Consider the following 23,625-nt stretch of genomic DNA (forward strand, 5'->3'; position numbering starts at 1 on the left):
ATGTCTGAAAATAGCAAACAAAAACTCTTCTGAAATTTTGAGGCTGTGATTCGTGTTTTAATTTCTACACTTTTGCCTTCTAAAACTTAGAAAAAGATTTGCTACTTGTAGCATTTTTAGAATTTACAAAGATTAAAGAATGTGGTCTTACAAATTTTATAAAGAAAAATCTGTATTTTTTTAGTTCCTGACTGAAACTGAGACCAAATAGGTATGGAGCTCCATCAATTAAGCTTCCAATTCACCTGCACACAGAAATATTAAAGTCAGGGTTTATCAGAAGCAAATGTATCTTCTTGGGGAGTCTGGGTGGATCAGTTGGTTAAGTGTCTGACTTCAGCTCAGGTCATGATCTCCTGGTTTGTGACTTTCAGCCCTGCCTCAAGGTCTGTGATGACAGCTCAGAGCCTGGGGCCTGCTTCACTTCTATGTCTCCCTCTCTCTGCGCGCCCAACCCCCCCCTCCCCCCCCCCCCCCCCCCCCCCCCCCCCCCCCCCCCCCCCCCCCCGCCCTCACACTGGGTCTCTTTCTCTCTCAAAAATAAACATTGAAAACATTTTTTTTTAAGTAAATATATCTTCTGACAAAATTGCCTCTACTTTATAATTTTAAGGTATAATGATAAAGGTTTAAAAATGTTAAGCGGCATGCAAATAACTACACCAGTCACCTCAGCACAAAAGAAAGATACAATGGCTCATGATTTGTAATGAGCAATAAGAAAAATTTACAATTCTATCTACCATGTCAGAGAATCGTGTTAAAAAATACCTGTAATTGAAGGTCTCTCCTTTTTTTTTTCCAGTCCATTTAAAGCTTGAATAGCCGAAGGCCATTACAATCTTAAAGATTAATTATGAAGGATGAAATTCTTATTGGTTGAGGCAGACACGTTGGGACATGGTAGATGGTGGGATTTTCAAGAAAGCACTGGATTATGCTTACAAAATAAGCCAAACCCAATGTGGGTTTTTACTCGTTAGTTTAACCACAAAGGAAAACCAGAGGAAAAGCAACTTGCATGGAAAGTGAAATGGAAAAATAGCAGAGTGTGAGGAGAGCGGTGGGAAAGGCAATGAATCACTCAAATAAGAAAAGCTTTTGGTGGTTGATTTGCTCTCCTGAACCTTGGCTAGAAACAGAAATCTTCCGCAAAGCTATAATGGTGGCCTGCCCTAAAATAAAAATAAATATATTTTAAAAAGCTAAAACCCAAGCAATGGTTTGCAGAGATCCTGTTGTTACTCTGTGTTGCCTCAGACCACCGGAGGTCAATTTGAGTTTGTGTAACTGTAGGTGCAGATTCTGAAGTGGTTATATTTGATGCCAGGGGGAAAAGCGTGGATATTCTTGGGTGATTAGAAGGTACACACCAGAGGAATAGAGACTCATTAGCTTCCAAATAATTGGCCACATTTTAAAAGGAAATGTCAAATTAACAAGTCTCTTTGCTCAAGTAGCTTAAATGGATAGGAACACATCCTCGCCCCTTATTTGTATTAATGAATTTCTACTAAACCTTTCTTTAGAAAGGACTGAAATTAATAATGTAACTAATCATGTATAAACCGTTAAGATCAAATGCAGACTTTTTTGCTTTTTTCAACTTTTATCTTATACTAACAGGAATAATTAGATCAGAGAGACATGTATTTAAATTTAGTGGTCTAAACATCCAATAGTATTTCTCAATCCACTTAGTAAAAGCTCCCTTTCAAAATACAACAAAACAGTTTTTATCTTATCCCAAAGCTCTCTAGGCATGATTTTTAAATAAATGTACATTAAATCCTTCTGTCATATAGCTATTGGAGTTCATTGATTTAAACTGTTAGGGCTCTTGCGGCGCCTGGGTGGCTAGTCAGCTGAGTGTCTGACCTTGGCTCACGTCATGATCTCACAGTTTGTGAGTTCAAGCCCTGCATGGGACTTGCTTCTATCAGCATAGAGCCCACATGGAATCCTCTATGCCACCCCCTCTCTCCCCTCCCCTGCTTGCACTCTCTCTCCCTCAAAAATAAATAAAACATTAAAAAATAAACTGTTAGGGGCCTTCAGTTTCATTAGCTATGTGCTTCTTTCTCCAAGTAACCTCTCGGAGTAAGAGTACTTAATTCCATTTCTCCAACATGGAGACCTCACCCATGGTCACAATGCCAACTACACATCCCTTTGACTAATCCCTCATTTCCTTTGGCCTGACACCTACACCTGGAAATCTCACTGCCTCTTTGAAGGGAGTCATAACAATTCCTTTTCTGAGTAGTTACATTTTTCTTCCTTACACATTTCACTGCAAAAAAAAAAAAAAAAAAATCATGCCTGCTTAAGTAGAAAATCTCTGGTTCAATCATTGTTTACTTTGTAAACATGCACTAATGAAAAATCCATTGAATAGGACAGTGAGAAATATATTCTTCCAGAAGCTAAGAGTTTAAAATTTGGATGAAAATGATGAATAGCAACAAAATTCCTATATATAAAGGGATACTCATAAGTCAACATTTAAACTTCTGTATAGATTCTGGATAGATAGAATAAAATGCAGATTTGGTCATTCAGTATGTCCTGCAATCGATATGCAGAGAATTGTCTCTGTTTTTAATTACATATACAGAATAACCCCTCCCTGCAAAAGAGCCTTCTTTTCAGCAAACCATCATTGTTATATCCTGAGGAGTAAACAAATATCAGTGTTCAGATACAAGCTTCAATTCAGAAAGAAGTAATGCAGCATTAGGAAAATACTACCCTTTCTGATTTTGCAGCTGGAGAACTGAGAAGCTCTAAAACAAGGGCAGAGTTTTTAGGGGAGGGAAACACTTCTCCCTTTTTAGGCTGAAAGGCTGTTTAGTGTGATCAGAATTCCAGTCAACTGTGGTACTGGAAACTATTTCGTTGTCTTAGACAAGGGAGTTCTCAATCACTCACATCACTGTATTTCTGTATTTTCTCTGGGTTGGTCATCCACCCAACAGCTCAGAATGAGGCTGACATAATATCAGAAGGGCTGGTTATAAGGAGATCATTTCATTGCATTTTTGTACTTTTCATGGAAAAATTGCATCAAATAGCAAAATACAAATCAGAAGTTCTTACTCCAAAGAGTGGCATAAAATAAATTTTCAACCCTACTTTTGGAAAAAAAAAAATTCAGGGTAATTACCAGGTTTGGTGTCTATCGCTTCTGGGATGAGAGGAATTTTAGGTTTCAAAGAGATAAATTGTGTTTTACTGGGAGCTGGAAAAGTAAAGAAAATAATCAACAAATCAATATTTAGGCATTTCAGTGTCTAAAGCCACAAAAGAAAAAGCTATGTTTTAAGTGGAATGAACTCTTCATCTTGGAAGGTTTTGCAAGTGTTCCACTGAAAGAATATTTTACAGAACAACACTGAATGAATAAAGTGATAAATTTTCATCTGGTTTGAAAAAAACATTTCAGGACATATTTGAACTAACAGAAATAGCATTGCTACAAATAGCAACAATAACTACACAAAGAACATTATTTTAATCCATTATCTTTGAAAAAAATCTATGGAATCATTTTGCCCCCTTACTTCACATTTCTCAGCCACATACAAGTCTTTAAGCACCAGAAAGAAGGCATGTTTAAGATTGATAATCACTGATAGATATAATGCATGATCTACTATACAAAGAAATTCTACTAACATCATAATAGAACATGGTTCTTCCAAATGAAGTCTGAAGTTGAACTTGAGGATCTTACTCAGAAAAATGGAGAACTGTGTTTAGGACTCTACTTCAAATACAATGACTTATGGTAGGTGATGAAGCAGCCGTGTTTTCCAGCTTTCCAAGGTACAGGATAATGTCTGAATGCTGATTTCAGGTACATTAACTATGGGACCAATTACCCAAAACCATGAAAGTCACAGGGCTGATGTACTCTATGAAATCACCACAATTGTCAAAATTATCCAACTAACACAGTGACTGAGACATTACACAAAAGCTAAGGTACTGGATTTTCATGGTAAAATTAAGTAACACATCTAACTACTAAGGACATGTCATTACCCAGTGTTGTCCATGTAGGTTCAGGGCTTTTAGGAATTTTAGATGTAATTATTCCAGGACTTGTGGTTCTTTCTGGTGATGGAAAGGAAATAAAAATATTAAGATATCCTACAGACAATAAAAAGATAATCGCTCAAAGAATAACTGAATGACCCTTCAAATCCTGCCATATTTAATTGTCAGTGTTTACAAAGGCAGTGAGTACAGGTTTTGGGAAATAATTTCTAAGTTCAGTCATAAAGCAAAGGTGATAAAAAAAACTCTATTTATACTATCATGGAATAAGCACAACCTGACTTGTTGGGCATGATTCTGAGTGTATTATTTGACAGTGAAAAATAGTACCTCCTGATAAGCTACCTCTACCATGCAAATTCGATGTTGGGATGTGTTCCCTCCTCCTTCTCCTCTGTCTAAACCCTACACATATTTTGAAGCTTACATCCTCAACTCTTTTTCTGAGCTTCTGCACAAGTATTATAGTCTCACAAGCAGCTCTCTCATTCTCTGCTGTAGCATCTTTTTGAGATTATAAGCATTTGGAGAGTCAGAGTCATGGTCTCTCCTCTCAGCCACTGCCCTAGCTCAGTTGAAAACATAGTAGGCTCCCCAAACACCAACTGCTAGCCTAATAAACACCTAAATATACATGCATACCAAGGAAATGAATCACACTAACTATCTTACTTCCTAACACTAACAAGACATTAGGACTTGTTTCTGGGTTTATACCGAAATTCACAAGCAAGAAGATCACGGACTTAATTTTCAATGAAGTCTTATTGAAAAATGGTTTGATTTTTGTCATTTTGCATTAATTCATCTTCAGCTAATTTCAAATTTTGTGAAGCAACTTTGACCTGTAGAATCACATAGCTTCTTTTTATGAAAAAGAAAATAGAGACATTATGTGTTTGGAATTAAGTATCCTGAGAAGTTAAAGAGACCATTATTTACCAGGTTTGGTTCTTGGTTTTTTGGGCCTGATGCGTCGTTTAGGTGTAGAAGGGATAGACGTAGTTTGCTGGGTAGCTGAAAGAAGATTTAATATAGCTTTGATAAATAATATTGCACAGAGGCCAATCAGGTCACAGTTGTAAACTCCTTGAGTACAAGAACTGCTTTTTATTTCTTTGTATGCCCAGAATGCCAGGCACTGTGCTTTATACCCAGAAGGTTCTCAATAAATGTGCTGATTGGGCCAAAATGAATTAAGTGTCTATATGAACACTGAAGGTATATTGTTGAGTTAAATGTACTGGGAGGTAAGCACTCTTGAGGGATTCAAGAACACAAGGTACAGTTAAGAACTCAAAAGATAATTTACCAAACAACAGAGGACAAACACAAATACTTGGGATTGAGAGAATGGAAGTTCAGAACTTCTTTAATTCTGTAGTTCATTACTAACCTCACCAGGAGTTGATGAATTACATTATTCTAATAACTTTTAGACCATTATAGAATGTAGGCTGTGTTATCTTTCTTACCCATCTTTTCTTATCATTTCCAGGGTTATAGAATCTACGTGGTGCTCTTTATATTTAGACTACTTTGAGAAAAATATTCTGACCAAGTGCTATCTAATCATGCTGAATAGAAGGGAATGTATTTTAGAAACTATGGTCTGTAATTCCACTTCTGTTTTCTGGTTGGCAGAATTGAAGATTACAGAAGGGAAATAATTCTTCAAATATATGGACACCAAGATTATGGAGATTCTTTGAGGATTCTCACAAGACAAAGTATGATAGATAACCTAGTTCTTGGAAGAATTTCATGGTATAGAATAAAGGGAAATATTTACTACTGAAAATATTCTCGAAATCCAACGTAACAGATTCTTTTTGGTCATTTTATCTGTTCTTTCAAAGTATACAAATAAAAACATCATTAGTTACCAGGTGTTGTAGGTGGCATTTCAGGACTAGTAAAGATTTCCAGTTTTTGAGGAACAAATGGTGTTTCACTTGGAGCTGAAAATACAAACACCCCACCCACCAAGTCATTCCAGTTAAAAAGAGGTATTTTAAGGATTTTAACATGCTTTTTAGATGGTGTTACCAAGCACATGCTACAAGTCCATGATTAAGAATGAAAAATGCATATAGTGTTGAAAGCTGGTGGATGAAATAATGATTTAAAGAAAAGGTCAGAATGATGATCGTTCAGCAGTTCACTCCAGGCAGACTCAACACATGGAAGAGAGGTGATACAGGCCATAAACACATGAGATGGGATGATATGGATGATGAAGAGTCCATGCAGTTTTCAAAGCTTTTCATTCCTTTAAGGATGGAAAAAATAATCATCTATTAGAGTTCAAAAAGAGAGAGAAAGAGAGGGTGCACACACCCAAAATGGAACATAAGATGACTGCATTACAGGAAAAAATATATATATTCAGAAATAGGAATGAAATAAATGATTAAATGTGATGGAATGAAATGGTCATTTGGAAGAATGGCATTCACATGGATTTTCTCTTGATGGAAAACAAAGTAGGATTTTTCTGTTAAAAACATTACCCAGTGTTGCCCTTGGCTGTTCAAGAGTTCTAGAAGTTTTAGGTGGGACAGAATCCAGAAATGGATCACTTGTTTCTGTTGGAATAAATGTCAACATTTATAAAAGCAGAAGGCCCCAAGAATAAAATACAAATTCATGAGTAATAAATTATTCCTCATATGGGGAAAAGTATCACGAACACTTGAACGACTGCTGACCAACATTTTAAAACTAGTGATTCATTAGGAGCTGAAGATGAACTCACTTTTAAAAACATATATACTTTAAACATTAGAAACCATTATAAAAACGTTTCATGTATTCAACTTGTCTTCAGTTGGCTTTTCTGGTTTCTCACCTTTGTTTAACTACTAAGTGAACACACTCAACACTCTATTCCATTTTTTCTCTTATTTTCTGCTATTTAAAATTATTTGCTTTTATCATAGCACAAATAATGTGGATATCAGGCGAAATATACAAAAATATCAGACATATATCTATGTCTAGCAGAGACCACTCATATTGACTTGGAAACTCTTAGTACCTAGTTTAATAGGTGCTTAATAAACAGTTGCTAAAATGAATTATTAGATTGAGTTACATTCACTGTATGTGGATCAGTAGGAGAATGCCAAAGATCAGATCCAACTGAACTTCTATAGACCAAGGAATGACATGATTGCTCTAGTGCACGATTTCTCAGCTCATCACTATTGCCTTTTAAGGCTGCATAGTTCTTTGTTGTTGGGGGGAGGGGGGCTGTCCTGTACATTGCAGGGTTTGGCAGTATTCCTGGCCTCTACCCACTAGAAGCCAGTGCCACCTTCCCCAGTTGTGACAATCAAAAATGTCTCTAGTCATTGCCAAATGCCTCTGAGGGGAGAAGAGAGAAACATCATCCCCATCTGAGAACCACTGCTCTACAGAAAAGTCCCTAAGAATCTAAAACCTTTTTAGAGTGATTCTGTTAATACATTACTCTGGGTCAGTGGCAACCAAATTTATCTGCATCTCCCACGTGTGGCAGAGCTTATTACTGATAAAGAAGTAATCGCTCAACAGAGAAATGGGTAGAATCCATCTCACTGACACAGACTGCCACTTCTCTCCTGCAGAACCCTGAAGAGTATGCTTTTTCACTCTGTGCAAGTTAAAGCAAGAACAAGGTGTAGTGTTGCCAGAACATTTGGCTTCCAAAGAAAGAATTGAGAGGCGGGGTATACCTGTATGGGGTTCTGATATGTCAGGCTCATCTGATGTTGTAGGGCTTGAGAAAACATCATAAGTTGCTTTTAAAAGAAAAGGTAAAACAAAAGAGAAGATGTTAATTTTGATTAATTTTTAAAAATTTCATGACACAGTTTAATGCTGGGTAAAACAGTTTTATGTAAGTGCTAGTGCGTTTAGGCTCTGGGCTATTGGTCTTGTCACTAAATGTGTAAGCAATCACTAAGACTTGCCTCTAGGCTTTCCCCAAACTAAAGGCTTTTGTACAGTGAGCCCTGGCACTGGCTTCGTGGGTGATGTGCACACAGTGCTATATATTTACAACGAAGTGGTGCCAGCTCTAAATCAAAGAGCTTCAAAGAGTATAAACATAAATGAGTCAGAAGCAATTTGAGGAGAGATTTCCAAAGAAGGATACAACAGTCACATTGAAGCTATTTGCACCAAATAGCTTAGTCTTCCTACTTAGTAAAAGTTACCATCGTGGTATCTTATGTTTGGACAGCACTTTCCAGTTTGCATGGTACTTTCTCACCTATCAGCTTACTTAACCCTCTCAACATCCCTTAGAAACATGTGAGGTAGGCATTATACTCATTTTCTAGATAATGGGTGTTAATTCCATTTTCTACATGATGAAGTTGAGATTCGCAGCCGTGAAGACATCTGCCAGTGGTCCCACACAGGCTTTGTCAAGTTCAGTGTATTTGTCATCCCATTAACAGGGCCAAGAAGAGCTGAGTTAAGACCAGTACTCTCTTCTTGCACCACGCCTCCTGCCACTTTACCTAGAGGCAACTTTCTTTCTATATTCCTAGTGGAGCCATGAGCCCTTCTACAATCTAGGTGGATTTCAGGGTAAGTTTAATATTCTACATAAACCAAGGAAAGCAGGGTGACCTTGAAAAACAAGGTTGATCTTAATACAGGGATAAATTTCATGTTCACGTAAGAGTTGAATCTGCAAGCAAAAAGAGCATCAAAATAAAAATTAAAGATGTTCTCTTTTTCTGCACAAAGAGCTGTCAGTATGGTAATGGGAGGTGAAGAGAAAGCATTAATTGTCATGAGATACATGTTACTTTCCTGACCCATTCAAAATGGCTCTACAGAAATAAACTAAAAATGAATTCATAGGAAAATTTACTCAGCAAGGTTACTTGTCAGTCAGCGACCATGTCATGACTTTGAACCAGTGCTAGTTGAAGGTGTAAGAAAGATAACATCAGACTGTGTGATACACCCAGATATGCACAGAGGGCAGTTTATATTGCAGCACATACTGAAGAAGCAGGAAAGAGAATTCTCTTTGTGAAGGCCAATCTACTACTTCGCAAAATCTTCAAAAACAGAAAGAACATTCTGAGTCATGCACATGTTCTAAGAGCCAATGCTTTAAATTGCAATGCAAGGTTTTCTTTAGCCTAGCTACAATTTTAAAGAGTCAGATAATAATGACAAACCTTTTGAAGGACAAAAATGCTGGTGGTTGCTGATCTTGCTTACTTCAAGCCAATTTCAAGTCATGGATATACCCAAGTCAGCTCTATGTATTACCAAACAAGTTAGGAAAACTTTCCCAACTTCTATTTAAACTTCTTATACTAGAAGTTATGAATAAGTATCTTGACTTTTAATTATATTGCTGCTAACTTTTGAAAAATGCTACAACTTTTTGTTACCCTAAGTCATACACATCCCTTCTATCTAGTAACACTGAACCAGCTTTCTTATATTCTGTACTTTTTGTCCCAAGAGTACCCCCTTTCTATTTATTTTCTATATTGATAATTCCTTTCTATTTGCCTGGTTGCAAGCCAGGCTGCCATCTTCCCTCAAGTTATTCTCAGAAAGCACTATACTGGGGAAGGAAGCCCTCCTTCTGTCATCCTCTGGTCATGGTGCCTCATGTTGGGAAGTTCCCAAGTATCACAGACCTCTCACACCTAAAACATTTTCTCAAATATACTTAATATTAAAATAACACATCTTCCAGAAGACTTGGTCCCCGCTATTTCTATTTCTGGAGTTTCTGAGAGTTGAATAGTTAAGAACAAGAGTGCTAATAACTCACAAATACCACTTGCTGGAAGTTTTATGTTGTTTGAGCAGCTTTGAGAGGCATGTTATCACCCCCCCCCTTCACTCATGGCTTAAACATGCTTTTTTGGGGCACCTGGGTGGCTCAGTCACTTAAGTATCCAACTTCGACTCAGGTAATGATTTCACAGTTCACGAGTTTGAGCCCTGCATCGGCTCTGTGCTGTCAGCCTAGAGCCTGCCTCCAATTCTGTGTTTCCCTCTCTCTCTGCCCCTCCCCCGCCCATGCTCTGTCTCTCTCTCAAAAATAAATAAGTATTAAAAAAAATTAAACACGTTTTGTGAATCTCAAATAATAGATACCGGAGGAGAGAACAGTGTCAAAAATGGAGTTCTCTAAAAATCAACAACTCTTGGGGCACCTGGGTGGCTCAGCTCATTAAGCATTTGACTCTTCTTGATTTCAGTTCTGGTCATGATCTCACAGTTTGTGAGACCAAACCCAGCATCAGGCTCTGCAATGACAGCAGTGGAGCCTGCTTGGGATTCTCTCTCTCTCTCTCTCTCTCTCTCTGCCCCTCTACTTGCTCATGCACGCTTTCTCTCTCTCAAAACAAAAACAAACAAACAACAAAAATGGGGCACGTGGGTGGCTCAGTCATTTAAGCATCTGACTTCAGCTCAGGTCATGATCTCACTGTTCATGGGTTCAAGCCCTGCATTGGGCTCTGTGCTGACATCTCAGAGCTTGGAACCTGCTTCAGATTCTCTGTCTCCCTCTCTTTCTCTGCCCCTCCCCACTCACTCTCTCTCAAAAATAAATAAACATTAAAAAAATAATAAATTAAAAAAAACAGCTCTTGATTTCTTTATGAAATTCTTGTATATGTGTTTCTATACCAGAGTAAAATGTGTCAAATGATTAGGCCTCTTGGCTCTTAAAAGGCTACTCCAGCTATAAGAGTGAAAGATAGCTAAGAGTGAAGAGCAAATTCCTGTTTCTTAGACTCTCCACATGCTATCATGCATTACTGTTTAGAGGCAAATATTTTCTATCACCGATGTGGAGGAAATGCTCCTGTTTGACATTAAGCATTATCTCTAGTCTCGCATTCACAGAACATAAATGGGACCAAAAGTTGCAGAACCAATCCAATACAAGTAAAATAGGTAGTTCAATTCCAAGGTTAGAAAGAGCAATTATTGGGGCGCCTGGGTGGCGCAGTCGGTTAAGCGTCCGACTTCAGCCAGGTTACGATCTCGCGGTCCGGGAGTTCGAGCCCCGCGTCAGGCTCTGGGCTGATGGCTCGGAGCCTGGAGCCTGTTTCCATTCTGTGTCTCCCTCTCTCTCTGCCCCTCCCCCGTTCATGCTCTGTCTCTGTCCCAAAAATAAATAAAAAATGTTGAAAAAAAAATTAAAGAAAGAGCAATTATTTTCTTTCAAGTAGCAGTTATGACTTATGATAACTCAATTTCACTTTTATATTTCTCAGAAAAATTATTATGAAATAAGCCATACTAACATTTGCTCATTTGCTCACAACTTCCTAAAACCACATTGTTAAATTATGTTTTGTTGGTTACATGTTTTATTTTTTTAGATGTTTATTTTTGAGAGAGAAAGAAAGAGAGTGCTAGTGGGGGAAGGGCAGAGAGAGGGAGACAGAGGATCCCAAGTGGACTCTGTGCTGACAGTGGAGAGCCCAATATTGGGCTTAAACTCACAAGCAATGAGACTGTAACCTGAGCCAAAGTCGGATGCTTAACCAATTGAGCCACCTAGGTGCCCCAGTTGTACATTTTTTAAAAATGATTTTAAAAAACTAATCAGATGTAAATCCCATCATAAAAATGCTCTGATATTGCTCTGGAAATGCGATAGCACACAGATAAAGCATTTCCACTTATTAAGAACTTATCAATTTATTCCATTCAAATTCCATGAATGTTAGTACCTATGTGAAAGACTTTCCTTTTTCATCAAATTCTTAGGTGAAAGGCGTCATTAGGACAGAAATTGAGTCAGTCATGTTCATGACGCACTCCAAAGTTTATTTTACCCCAGAGCCTGGTACATGGTGGAGACTCAATAAAATTAATAGGAATAATTATTCTATTAATTAGTAGAATTAATAGAGTTAACCTGCAAGATGGCCATTACAATGAACAAATAATAGTTTGACAGCTGAGTGGTTCATGTAAGGACAAATGAAAATAAATGAATAGGCCCCTTTAATTATTTTATGATACACATACTTGTGCACACAGATCTCTTTCTCTACTACACAATTAATTACCTGCCATATGCTTATGTGGCCATACCCTGCCATGGAAATAGAATCCTAAAAACATACGAAGAAGCAACGGGAAGATACAATAGGACTATCAATAAATAGCGGGATGAGAAAAGCATTTATGAACACCACACAAACAGTTCTCAGTACCATTTAAATAAATACATCGTGCTTTCCTTAGTTGATGGAAAAATAAAGTATCTTTCTGTTTGGACTTGAAATTTGTGAAAATAGTGCATACAAGAAAATGCTCATGAAGCAAAACCAAAGGCTGAGGCTGTAAATCTCTAAGAGGCCACAGTGAATCTGTAAACCATCTGCTACACGTGAATCCTATTTTCCTGCTCTGTAAGCATCAACACTACCACTCATCTCCACTTTTTTCTCCTCTCTAGGGCTTAATCCAGTTGGGTGGGCCAGATCTGTAATCAACAACTCACAGGGAGGCAGTAAGGTCCAAATGTAGATAGAGTTCAATCTCTCTTCAACCACTCTGAGCAAACCACAATTTTCCAACCAGTATACCACTCCCCATGTGTGATCATTCAGCGTTCAGGTCTTTAAATGATTTATAGATCTTAAGTGCATATAGTAATTTCCTGAAGTTCTACAAAGTACTGAAAATAGTAAGTGATGAACTCCTAAAGGCAACTCTCAAAGTAGATTCTAATGAAAAGACTGAGGCTGATCATTCTCAGTTCTGACTCTGTGGTCAAGGGAGAGCTTCTAAGGATAACTGTTTGTTGTTCAAGGGGAAGGAATTATGCCAGAAGATGGAGTCGTCTTAATAATAAGTCACAGTACATTTGGAGGGAAAAATCAGTTAGTCTGGGTACACTGAGAAAAGAACAGTCAGGAGAGTTTTCTAAAAATGAAAATGAACATGTCAGATCATCTTGGGTTGTATAAAGAAACCATTATCTTTGTCTGAATTGAGCTTTAAATCTTTCCTGGTACTAGGGCACCTGGGTGGCCCAGTCGGTTAAGCAACCGACTCTTGGTTTCTGCACAGGTCATGATCTCACCATTCCTGGGTTCGAGCCCCATATTAGGCTTTGTGCTGACAGCACAGAGCCTGCTTGGGATTCTCTCCCTCTCTCTCTGTCCCTCCCCTGCTTGCTTGGGTGTGCATGTTCTCGTTCTCTCTCTCTCTGAAAATAAAACAAACAAACTTTAAATCTTTCCTGGTATTACAGGCACCTGGGTAGCTTAGTTGGTTAAGCGTCCAACTTTGGCTCAGATCATGATCTCATGGTTTATGAGTTTAAGCCCCACATTAGGCTCTGCACTGACAGTGCGGAGCCTGCCTGGGGCGCCTGTCTTACTCTCACCCTCTCTCTCTGCCCCTCCCCCACTCATGCTCTGTCTCTGAAAAATGAATAAACCTTAAAAAAAAACTTTGTTTTAAAAGTAAGTAAACAAAAAAAAAATATTTTCTGGAGCACCTGGGTGGCTCAATCGGTTAAGCATTTTCTCTTGGTTTTGACTCAGGTCATGAACTCACAGTTTGTGAGTTTGAGCCCTGAGTCAGGTTCTGGGCTGACAGCATGGAGCCTGCCTACGATCATCTCTCTCCCTCTCTCTCTGCCCCTCCCCTGTTCATGCTCTCTCTCTCAAAATACATAAACTTAAAAAATTTAAAAAAAAATTCTTTCCTGGTACTAACTGATGGTCTTTTTAAGTGGATGATCAAGTTAAGGAGGCTTAACACTGATGACACTATGAAGCCAGAAACCAAAAGATGATTTCCATCTTACCCCTTCAATGACATAAGGGCTTGAGAAATGATGCACGTGCCTGAGCTGTGGGATGGTACACACATCATTTATGCTGCCTCTCCCACCTCTGATGCCCATGGAAAACAAAGCAAGTTGGTCACACATCATTTTACTCCTTGAACCTAGGAAGGGTCTCAGGGCCCAGTTTATAGAAAGATTCAGGTTGCTACTCTAACTCAACAGTGTGGCTGTGTTATACATCCTTGCCCAGAGTTAATAAGATGTCAGACCATTCCATGGGGGCAATGCCTCTTTAAATAACAATGCATATATCCTATACATTCTTTTTAAAAAATGTTTAAACAAGTGAAATGAAGACCCAAGAATCTTTTGTTAAGCTTATATGCAAGTTAGAGTCTTTTTATTGTCTCTCTTCCTTCTTCCTTTTTTTCAGTCATGTTATTGTATTATTATTATTACTATTATTATTGAGTATCTGCAGCAATTCAGGAGGTTTGGGATGGGCAGTGTGGTAGGAAGGGGATGCATTCAATTCAAGAGTCCATTGTATTAAGGAAAGGATGACAGAGTACCTCTCAAGTACTGTGAATTAGATTTAGTGACTTACACTATTTTTTTAAACACATTATTTCCAAGACATAACACTCAATGAAAAAAATTATAGTTCCATTTTATAGGTGAGAAAATTGAGACTCTCAGAGGTTAAATCACTTGTCTACAGCCACATAACTACTACGTAGTTGAGTTGGTTATTAACCCAGCTGTGTTACTGCATAGGTCACAGATCAGTGATCACATTCACAAGAAGAATGAATGTCAGAAAGCGGCCAGTCTTACTCACGGACCACTTAATGTTGCTTAAAAATCTAGAAGGCACCTGGTCCTAGCATCATTTGCTCTGTTGGGAAGCTATTCAAGAAAAAATTTCGAAGTAAACTGTATAACATTATTTCACTCTTAACTTGGTGTGGTTGTTAGACGCTTAGGAAAGAAACCAATGAGGATCTAGTTTTTGCTCCTCTACTCATTCAGGGGCAAGCCTCTCACTTGTTGCTTTAAAAGAAAATGGTAACGCTCTTTATTTCCAGGGACTTCTGGAGGATCAATAGGATGGTATATATACAACCTTTCAACCTCTTAATAGGAAATTGCTGTGCAAATACAAAATTATACCAATGAAGAAGCAATTCAACAAGTGCATGCACATACACACAAATGCACACTTCTTTGGGGGACCAGAAGGTAGACTACTCTTCTAGAACTCACTGTATAGTACACAGAAATCATAGTCAACTGGCCACTTTTCAATAGAACCTAAGACCAATTCTATCATGTCATCAGAAAAATTTTCTTTCCTGAGTTTTTGTTACAAGCACTTACATATTTTTAAAAGGTGGCCAACTTTCTTTTAATATAGAATTTATTTTAAAGAGTATACATTCTGATGTAGAATTATAGAGCAGATTTTAATCCTCTCTTTTCTAAACTTTAAGAAAACTTAGGTTTGCCAAGGGAATAAAGATATCAATCAATCCTACTTCAATATACTTTAGAGAAGGTTGAATACAAAATACAATTCTAAATGATGAGATCAAAAAATGCCATACTAAGGTTGGAGCAAATAGGCTAAAAGTGGGGAAGAACATGTTTGATGATTACACTTCTCAGATTTTCCACAATATTCCAAATTCCAAATACCCTATTTCACTCTTTCATAATCTATTGAATTGACCTAGGGATTTAAACAATCAGCATGCAAATTAGAATTTCCATACAGCTTTTTTATATCCCAAAGTAATACAGACAGCTTTTTGAGAGCATGCGCTGTGATCATTTGATACAAAACATGAAATAAATATGGAAAACAAATCTAGTAAATGCTGAAGCAAAATGAATTCTACAAAAGGTACTGGTAAGTCACACTTAATGGTTGTTAAAGAGAAAAGCAGCCTCTGGCACCCAGGAGTTGGCCTGGCACCCACAGTTGGGCTGTGGCACTCTCCTGCTCAACATCAACAATTTGAAGTAACACTGATATCAGACAAGACCGCTGGGTGACCGACACAGATCAAGACAAAAACAAGACCACTGTTTGGTTGTGTGCAAAACAAAAATTACTATCCCCACTTTCTGGCTAATATGGATTTACCAATCACAACTTCACTGTTCTTCCTGCCTTCTAGTTAAGAATTAAGATACTTGGTTATGGAATTACTCCCGTTTCTGGCAGCAGCCAATCCAGGCGTTGCTTCCTTGGACCCTCCCCAGAATCACCTAAAACAAGACCAAGTCCTACAGTGAGTCCTTTCTAGTACCCTCTTACCAAGGACCCCACAGTTCCTCATGCTCTGCATTCTCCATTGTTAGAATGAGCAATAGCTTTAACTTTGTTCAAATACAGGTGTGGTCCTAGTGGTCTTTGGCTGAAGGGAGTTCATATAGCAAATACAGACACACTATACCCCAAAGAAAACAAAATGTGTTCATTATTAACAAAAAGTGTTAATAATATCATTAACCCCAGCTAAAATGTATCATTTCTTCAAAAGATATAATAACTAAAAATGGGACGAATGGTATTATGGACCAGCATTCCACTACTATCTCTACCCCTCTCTCTTCTGACTTTCTAAAACAATTCCATTAGGAAACCACGGTGAATGACTGGAAAGTAAAATAATCCTATACATTGAAACTAAATAGGAAATAGAAACTTAGTACACGTATAAATTCACACAAACTTAACCACAATAAACAGGAAAGTCTTAAATGAATGAAAGGATAGCATGAATATATCAACTCTTTAAGTCACAATATATAGGATAAATTTTAATTTTAACATGTTAGGAAGATGCCACACAGAACACTTACATAAGAGATAGAAGCATTAGTAGAAACAAGACATAATCACCCACTTTGAGAAACCAATCTTATATTGACTTGAGGCCTCCCATCCTACAACTGACTACATTTGATGATTCTTACCTACATGTGTAAAATATTAGAGGTTAGTGATAAGGTAGTGCTTCTCAAACTTTACATTCATATCAATTCCCTGGAGACCTTGTTTAAAAAGCAGATCCTGATTCAGTAGATTTGGAGTAGAGCCCAAGATTATGCCTTTTTAACAACCTCCCTGGTGATGCCAATGCTGCAGTTCCAAGGAGCATACTAAGTAGCAGAAATATAAAATTTAAGTGTTGTGAGGGAAGGCTTGCAAATTTCTAGGGCCAATGCTCATGCCTGAGATCATTACCTACTGAACTGTTACAGCCATGACAAGCCCAACACTTCATCCAAAGGGGGTTGGCAGTCAAAGTTGGAAGTTCTCTGGCAGCTTAAGGTTGCTCTGGCAGCAGTGAGGTAACGGAATAATGCAAGCACTTCCTGCTGCATTAGCCACTATTCATACTCCATCAGAGCAAGGCCAGAATATTCCTTTCTGGAATTAAAGGCAAAAGGAACTTTTCCTTCACTAGGATCTTTAATTTCATCTCTCTTTGTAACCCTACAATCCTCCCTTCCCAACATATTCTCCTCCCTCCCCAAAGCTTAGTTCAGTTCAGGATTTATATATATTTCATGTCCTAGCCATTAAAATTCCATAAGCGGTTTCCTTGAGGCTCTGGTCAGTTCATTCTTGAATAATCATAGACACAAAAAAACTACAGGCTGCTCAATGGAAATGCAGGTTGCCCTATGCCTCCAAGGTAAATAACCCAAGCTAAGAGATGAAAGGGGCCTAAGCCTTTATTTAGTCCCGTGGGCCCTAGTTTGGTTTGAGAGCCATAATCCTCATGAAGGACATGGGAGCCAGGCCAGGCATGCCACAGTGCAGGAGATAAACCATCACACAGGTCCACGGACTGGTTGTTGCTCCATAGCCACAGTGCAGCTGGGCCTGTGGAATGGCTCCATATGAAACTCTACCCCGGACCCAGATTTTAGACTCAGGTGACCTGGAATGCTAAGGATATTTTTGCACCCACATTAAGTAATTGCATTACAGTTTCAGGGTCAGTGACTCTAGGGGAACGAAGCCCGTGTAAGACCCAATTTGAGACTTCTCTGGATGGTTGACAACCATCACCAACTTTCAAGTGTTTTCCCACTGGAGAAAACTAGGGGAGACTATAATAGACATGCTTACTTCATGTGATGCCATCCTTTTATCTTTTGCTGAGATCTGAGCCCATTACATGTAACAGAGAAGGAATAATTTAGCTAACATCTATGCCTCTGAAGGCTCATTCTCATCCTTTCTCAAACCAGTCCTCTGTTGGAATCCTTTCTGGAAAATACCACAAAATGTCAGTGTACTTAACTTCATTACATGAACTTCAACTACATTACATACTATATTATACGTACTCAAAGCATCACAACTAGAAGTGCACAACAATTAAATACAAACAAGTAAAACAAAAGTCATGGATGTAATCATACCAAGTGGTTTCTGAGGTTTTAGTATAATTCTCACATGCTGACTATTCTCTTTAGTTGCTAGACCCCTAGCAAAGACAAGATGTATAGGAAATAACTTTTTAATTAAGAAAATATGTTATTGCTGTGTTTTTTTTTTTTTTAAAGGGAAGCTGTCTCCCTCATCAGTCTTAATGGTGGGACAAAGAATTCTCAGGAGAAAAAGCCAATTGCCACAATTTATAAAAGAACAAACTAAGACCCAGGAAAGTAGAAAAAGAGCTAAAGTATACTGTTAATGGGAAAGCCAGAACAGGAATCAAGGTCCATTTTTAATGCCAAGACCTGTGGTCTTTCCTCTTTATCACAATATTCTTAACAGATTTTAGTACTTAGCAATGCCCTGCACATAGTGAGCTCTCTACTGTTTACTGAATATTTTTGTTGGAAAAAAAAACCAAAAAACAAATATCCACCTGCAAGGGAAACATTAAGCTGATACACATCAGACCCAAGATACCTTATTTTTGTTACTGTTCTCAATGTCACTACAGAGGTCTCTAGAAAATCCATGTGCCAATTCACAGTTCATCTTCTAGCCACCCTTGTAATTATATATCCAGACGTTAAAACAGAATTTTAAAACAAACACAAAGCTGTTTTACTTTAGCATTGAGAAAAACACAACATTCCTCCAAGTATCAAGAACGCATTATAGCTTTACCATTTACTACAAGTATTTTGATATCAAGTAAGGAACCTATAAAAATAAAAATAAGAGAAGTTATTCAATACTGTTGTTCCAATTGATTTTAAAAAGAAAAAAGAAAAAAAATTACCAGTTTGAGGTGGGAGAGGTTTGGAATCTTCATATATTTTACTTGTAGGCACAATCCATGGCTTTTCAATGGAAGCTACAGCAAAAAGAAATGGAAGTCGCTGAAGATTATTTTTTGAGAGGAGAAAAGGATACAAATAGGTTGCCGGTATGGTTACGTGACTACCAGAAGCTTGCAATTAAAAGCACACACTATTTCAATCAAAAGTTGGGAAATCATTATGCATCCATCCAGCGAGCATTTAGTGATCAGAAAGAGGCCAGAATTTGGTGTCATACTTTCAACATTTTTGAGGACAAAACCTAAATCTATATAGAATTAATATAATGATGACTGTTACTGAAGTAGAAAATGTCATCAAATAAGGGTTTTTTATTTTTAAATCAATCCCTTGTTTGGTTGAGTTACCCAAATTCATCAGTACGTTGAAGTTTGCTGACATAGGATCCAGTAAACGTAGCCTACACAATTAAGCAATCTGCACCCACATCTTAACACCAGGTTTAAGGTGCTGTTATTACCCAAGGTGCCCCCAGGTTTCTCAAAAGGGAAGGGTGTTTTTGCCTGAGGAAATTCTGGAAGCCTTTTCGGAGCTGCAACGAAACATATAAGACATGTTACAACCTGAGTGAGGTACAAGGAACAGAGAAAAGATTTTTCAAAATCTCAAGCTTGCAAAAACAACAAAAAAGACACAAAAAGGAAAATTATTCATGTCAAGTAAATTGTTGTTAGTCGTATTTCTTATTCTTGTGATTTCAGTGCTGGCTACTATAGTCAAGCTTCTTGTTCTATTCTTTATAATAGAGCTGCTAGATTTGAAGAATTTGGGTTCTCCATTTTACCTTTACTAAATGACTTTCCTAATTTCTTTAATTATGTGTTTGTGTGTCCTTAGATATATTTCATTTTAACTCAAATCAAGCACTAAACACATCTGAACTAAAAAATGTCCATCTAATAGCTTTTAAGGATAGAATCTCAGTAACTACATGGCTTTATATTTAACCTCCTCCTCCAACAATTTTTGATATTGCACTCATAAATAAATTCTAAGAAACAGTCTACAAAAAAGACCATAAATTCATCTTCTCGGCCAGGATAAACAATGGAGTAAAAAGATATTTAGCAAAAGTATAGAAAAAATTTATTCAGTGACACAGTGATTTTGAGTAAGAAGAATCACATATATTATCAAAATATGACTGCCAAAAAGAAAAACCACGAAAGGATTTGTCATAAAGACTCTCCAGGATCCTAAGTTATAAAATGTTTTCTAACATTTAAGGGCTTGACGTTGGGGAGCTTACGGTTCTATGAAGCATTTGTCCCTTCTCTCCTAAGAGGAGATCAATTTGAATGAATTAGCCTAAGGATTTCTTTAAAGCATGCATTAAATTCCCAAGGTAATAACAAGCTGTAATGTTTAATAATTTTTACCTAGAGTGCTCAGTGACAATTCAAACCTAGGTATTAGAATAGTTTGCAGTGTTTCCGGGGTCCTTTCGCTGAGAACTAAAATAAAGAAGAAGTGAGTCAGCAACTCCCTGAGTCAGGATTTGACACTGTGGTTAACACATCATCATGTGAAGCATGCTCATTACACGGGGTGCACCAGGCAGCTGATGCCTTTCATGGGAAAAGCTGGCGCCTCCAGGAAAAGCTTCGCATAGCTGTTAAAATGTGAAGGTATAGGTTCAAAGGGTGTGGTGCGACATGGAAGATCAACATCACACGTACACAAGAAATCACATGCTGCTCCTTTTCTTCAGCAGAAAAGGACAAAGCAAGTTAGATTCTCTTGGACCGAGCACCTGCTAACTTGCATGACATGAAGTTCTTATTAAAAGTCATGACACTTCTGGGGATTCTCCTGAAGTGTCATGCACGTAAGACTCGGGAAGCCTATTGAAACAGAAAACACAGACACAGTGAAGACTTCCAGGTTTCCCCTACCCCTGCAAGATTTGTGAGTTAAAAGACTGGCATTCTGGTTTTTTTTTTTTTCCTATACATCCCAAAAGACTGGTAAAAAGTGTGTGTAGTCAGCATCTAGAATCTAGGGCTGCCTAAAATATGAGTCACCAAAATCAAACACATTGTTAACTCTCTAATGGAATTAGTCCAAGAAATAGGAAGGTTCACTACTGCTAGTAAGCAGTAGCAGGGGAAATCAAGGAGGTGGGAATGAAGGCATTGGAGTTTCTTTTTGTTTCTGTGAGTGTTGGGAATTATTAAAGAAAAAAAAGTTCTTAGAATTACCCAGTGTTTTTTCTGAAAAGTCTAATGCACTAGACACAGTAGGTTTCGTGGTTCTTGGCACTGACTCAGGAGTCACTGGAAGGTAAAAAAAAACAACTTGTAAATTAAGATAAAATGATGAAGCAACCAAAGATCATAAGGCACTTTTGGTGTCCAGTTAGAATTAGTAACGGACTCTTATATATACCAATCCTTTTCAAGTCCATGAAGGACTCCCTGGCTTGCCCCAGGCACCTGAGCTGAGACTTCTCCCAACCCTTCCCTGCTAAGTTTGGTGCACTTTCGATGTGTTCCAAAAAGCACAGTGAACTGACCACCATGAAAGTACTTACTAATCATAATTTTTTATTTGCCTGCTTTTTTCCTTCTCATTATTTCCAGGGCTTAGCACAACGTCTGGAGTAAGCAAGCATGGGACAAATATCTATTAAATGAATTAATAAATGGGCAAATAAAAGAATGACCCAAGGCAAAAAGGTTTATTTTAAACTATTACATTAAATATTTCTTCCAAACTGCAGTCAACATGCAAAACTTGGAACGGGGTTGAAATTATGTTAAGGATTCAAAAGCTCAACCACAAGGTTGTTCCAAATGCTAAATCAAAGGCAAAGATGAGCTCAGGTAAATAAGAACCAAGATCACTGGGATTCGGAATGAACTGTGAGCTACATGACTCCAGAATTCTGCCGGATAAAGACACAAAATAAACACAATACTTAATAATGAGGTATGGTGTTTGCCTAAGTGTTTCTGAAGTGGAAAACTGTGAATATCGTTTGGCAGAGAACTAAAATTCGTAGACTCTCCCATCAGATACTGTGCTAAGACAATAAAGTATAACTGGGAAAAATTAATACAATCTTTGGGGCAGAAAAGGACTTGGAGTCATCCACTGAGTCATGCCTATGCTTTTCTTGGTATTGACAAATTATATTGAAATTAGAAAAGTTACCCAGGAATTTTATTTGAATAGATTATTCCAGCATCTTAAATAGCTTCTACCTTTGACCCACACCCATAAAGGTGGGGAATGGAAGGTCCATCTCCCATGTAGGTCGAAGCATATACTTCTTACTCTGGAAGAAATATTCCTACTTGAATGGGTTTCTTGAAATCATGTTATTTTATTTCCCTACCAATATTTATCTTTTCTGGACCAGTTATGAATCCAAGACTTTAGTACAAGGTAAATGTCACAGATATTTCAATTTATGGTAATTTTACAGATGAAAAAATTCACTTTAAATTGGAGATATTTTGCTAAGTGTGGATTTGGGGAAATTCTGGGCAAATGTTTGTTTCACTGGGACTTGGATAAAGTGGTATTGCTCTGGCAAAAACTCTGTGGTTCAGAGAATAACATGTCCCCAGTGGCCTGGACTTGGGCAGTTCAGTAGAGAAGAAATGCTTGAATGTTTGTTAGTAACGGCTGATCAACTATGGGGAAAATGTGTCCACATTTATTCCTGAAAGGATTTTTACTGAACTATTATATATTTTCTTTATATTTGGATTGTTAATCTTTCATAATCTTCTATAGATTAAGTGATTCCAGGCTGCCTTCATAGATATCAAGCTACAGATTTTGGAGGGATGATGGCATTTTGCTAAACTGACCACTTGCAAAAGTGAAGAAATGAAAAATGAACTCATGTCTTCATATAAAAAGGAAAGCACCAAAACCACAGTATTACATTTTAGTATAAAAATATTTTAGAATGTTAAGGTGACAATTTTAATTGCGAGTGAAAAATATATCTTCCATATTACATATGGGTCATAAGATTCAATAGTTCCTTCTGCATCAGTTTTCCAAATGTTAAATTAAGGACCTACAATCTCTTTGTTTGTGCTTATGGTGAAGATTTCCTAATGGCCCCTCACTGAAAAAAGGTGTAAACTTGTCAATCATTTACCATTTCAAAAAATATTTATTCTTTCAAAATTAACAACATAGGGACCGCATTACCTGTTACGGGCCGTGCTGGGATTTTTTCTACTTCTGGTGTTTTAGATTCAGCAGGTAATGCCAACGTTTCATTCTTAGCTAAAAAGTCAGAGAACAAACAATTCACCTCACTTCCTCATAACACAGTGTCCAAATATAATTCATGAAAACATAATCAAGTAATCTATTATTTCAAGAAATCTATTTTGCTCTTAATTCTTCCCCCCAGGCAGTCAACAAAGTTATTGGGCATTTCAACCAGGGATTCTTCAGAATTCCATCTCCTCAACTCT

General features: G+C 37.6%; 1 protein-coding gene across 50 annotated transcripts in view; it reads right to left on the reverse strand.

Annotated features, from left to right (window-relative positions):
• LOC122491369 (ABI family member 3 binding protein) overlaps positions 1–23,625 on the reverse strand; it is a 264,385-nt gene that overhangs the window by 114,682 nt on the left and 126,078 nt on the right. For 35 of the 50 annotated variants that reach the window (XM_043594021.1, XM_043594029.1, XM_043594028.1 and 32 more), the window contains exons 10-20: positions 23,354–23,431; positions 21,382–21,456; positions 20,560–20,634; positions 19,641–19,712; positions 19,120–19,194; positions 7,782–7,847; positions 6,576–6,650; positions 5,949–6,023; positions 5,005–5,079; positions 4,048–4,119; positions 3,167–3,241 (exon numbers count right to left, since the gene is read on the reverse strand). In XM_043594021.1, the coding sequence (XP_043449956.1) occupies positions 3,167–3,241; positions 4,048–4,119; positions 5,005–5,079; positions 5,949–6,023; positions 6,576–6,650; positions 7,782–7,847; positions 19,120–19,194; positions 19,641–19,712; positions 20,560–20,634; positions 21,382–21,456; positions 23,354–23,431 (813 nt within the window). The remainder of the gene's footprint in view (positions 1–3,166; positions 3,242–4,047; positions 4,120–5,004; positions 5,080–5,948; positions 6,024–6,575; positions 6,651–7,781; positions 7,848–19,119; positions 19,195–19,640; positions 19,713–20,559; positions 20,635–21,381; positions 21,457–23,353; positions 23,432–23,625) is intronic. The other 15 variants (XM_043594025.1, XM_043594027.1, XM_043594031.1 and 12 more) reach the window with 7 other exon arrangements.

The sequence above is a fragment of the Prionailurus bengalensis genome, chromosome C2, assembly GCF_016509475.1.
Source record: "Prionailurus bengalensis isolate Pbe53 chromosome C2, Fcat_Pben_1.1_paternal_pri, whole genome shotgun sequence".
Classification (NCBI taxonomy): Eukaryota; Metazoa; Chordata; class Mammalia; order Carnivora; family Felidae; genus Prionailurus; species Prionailurus bengalensis.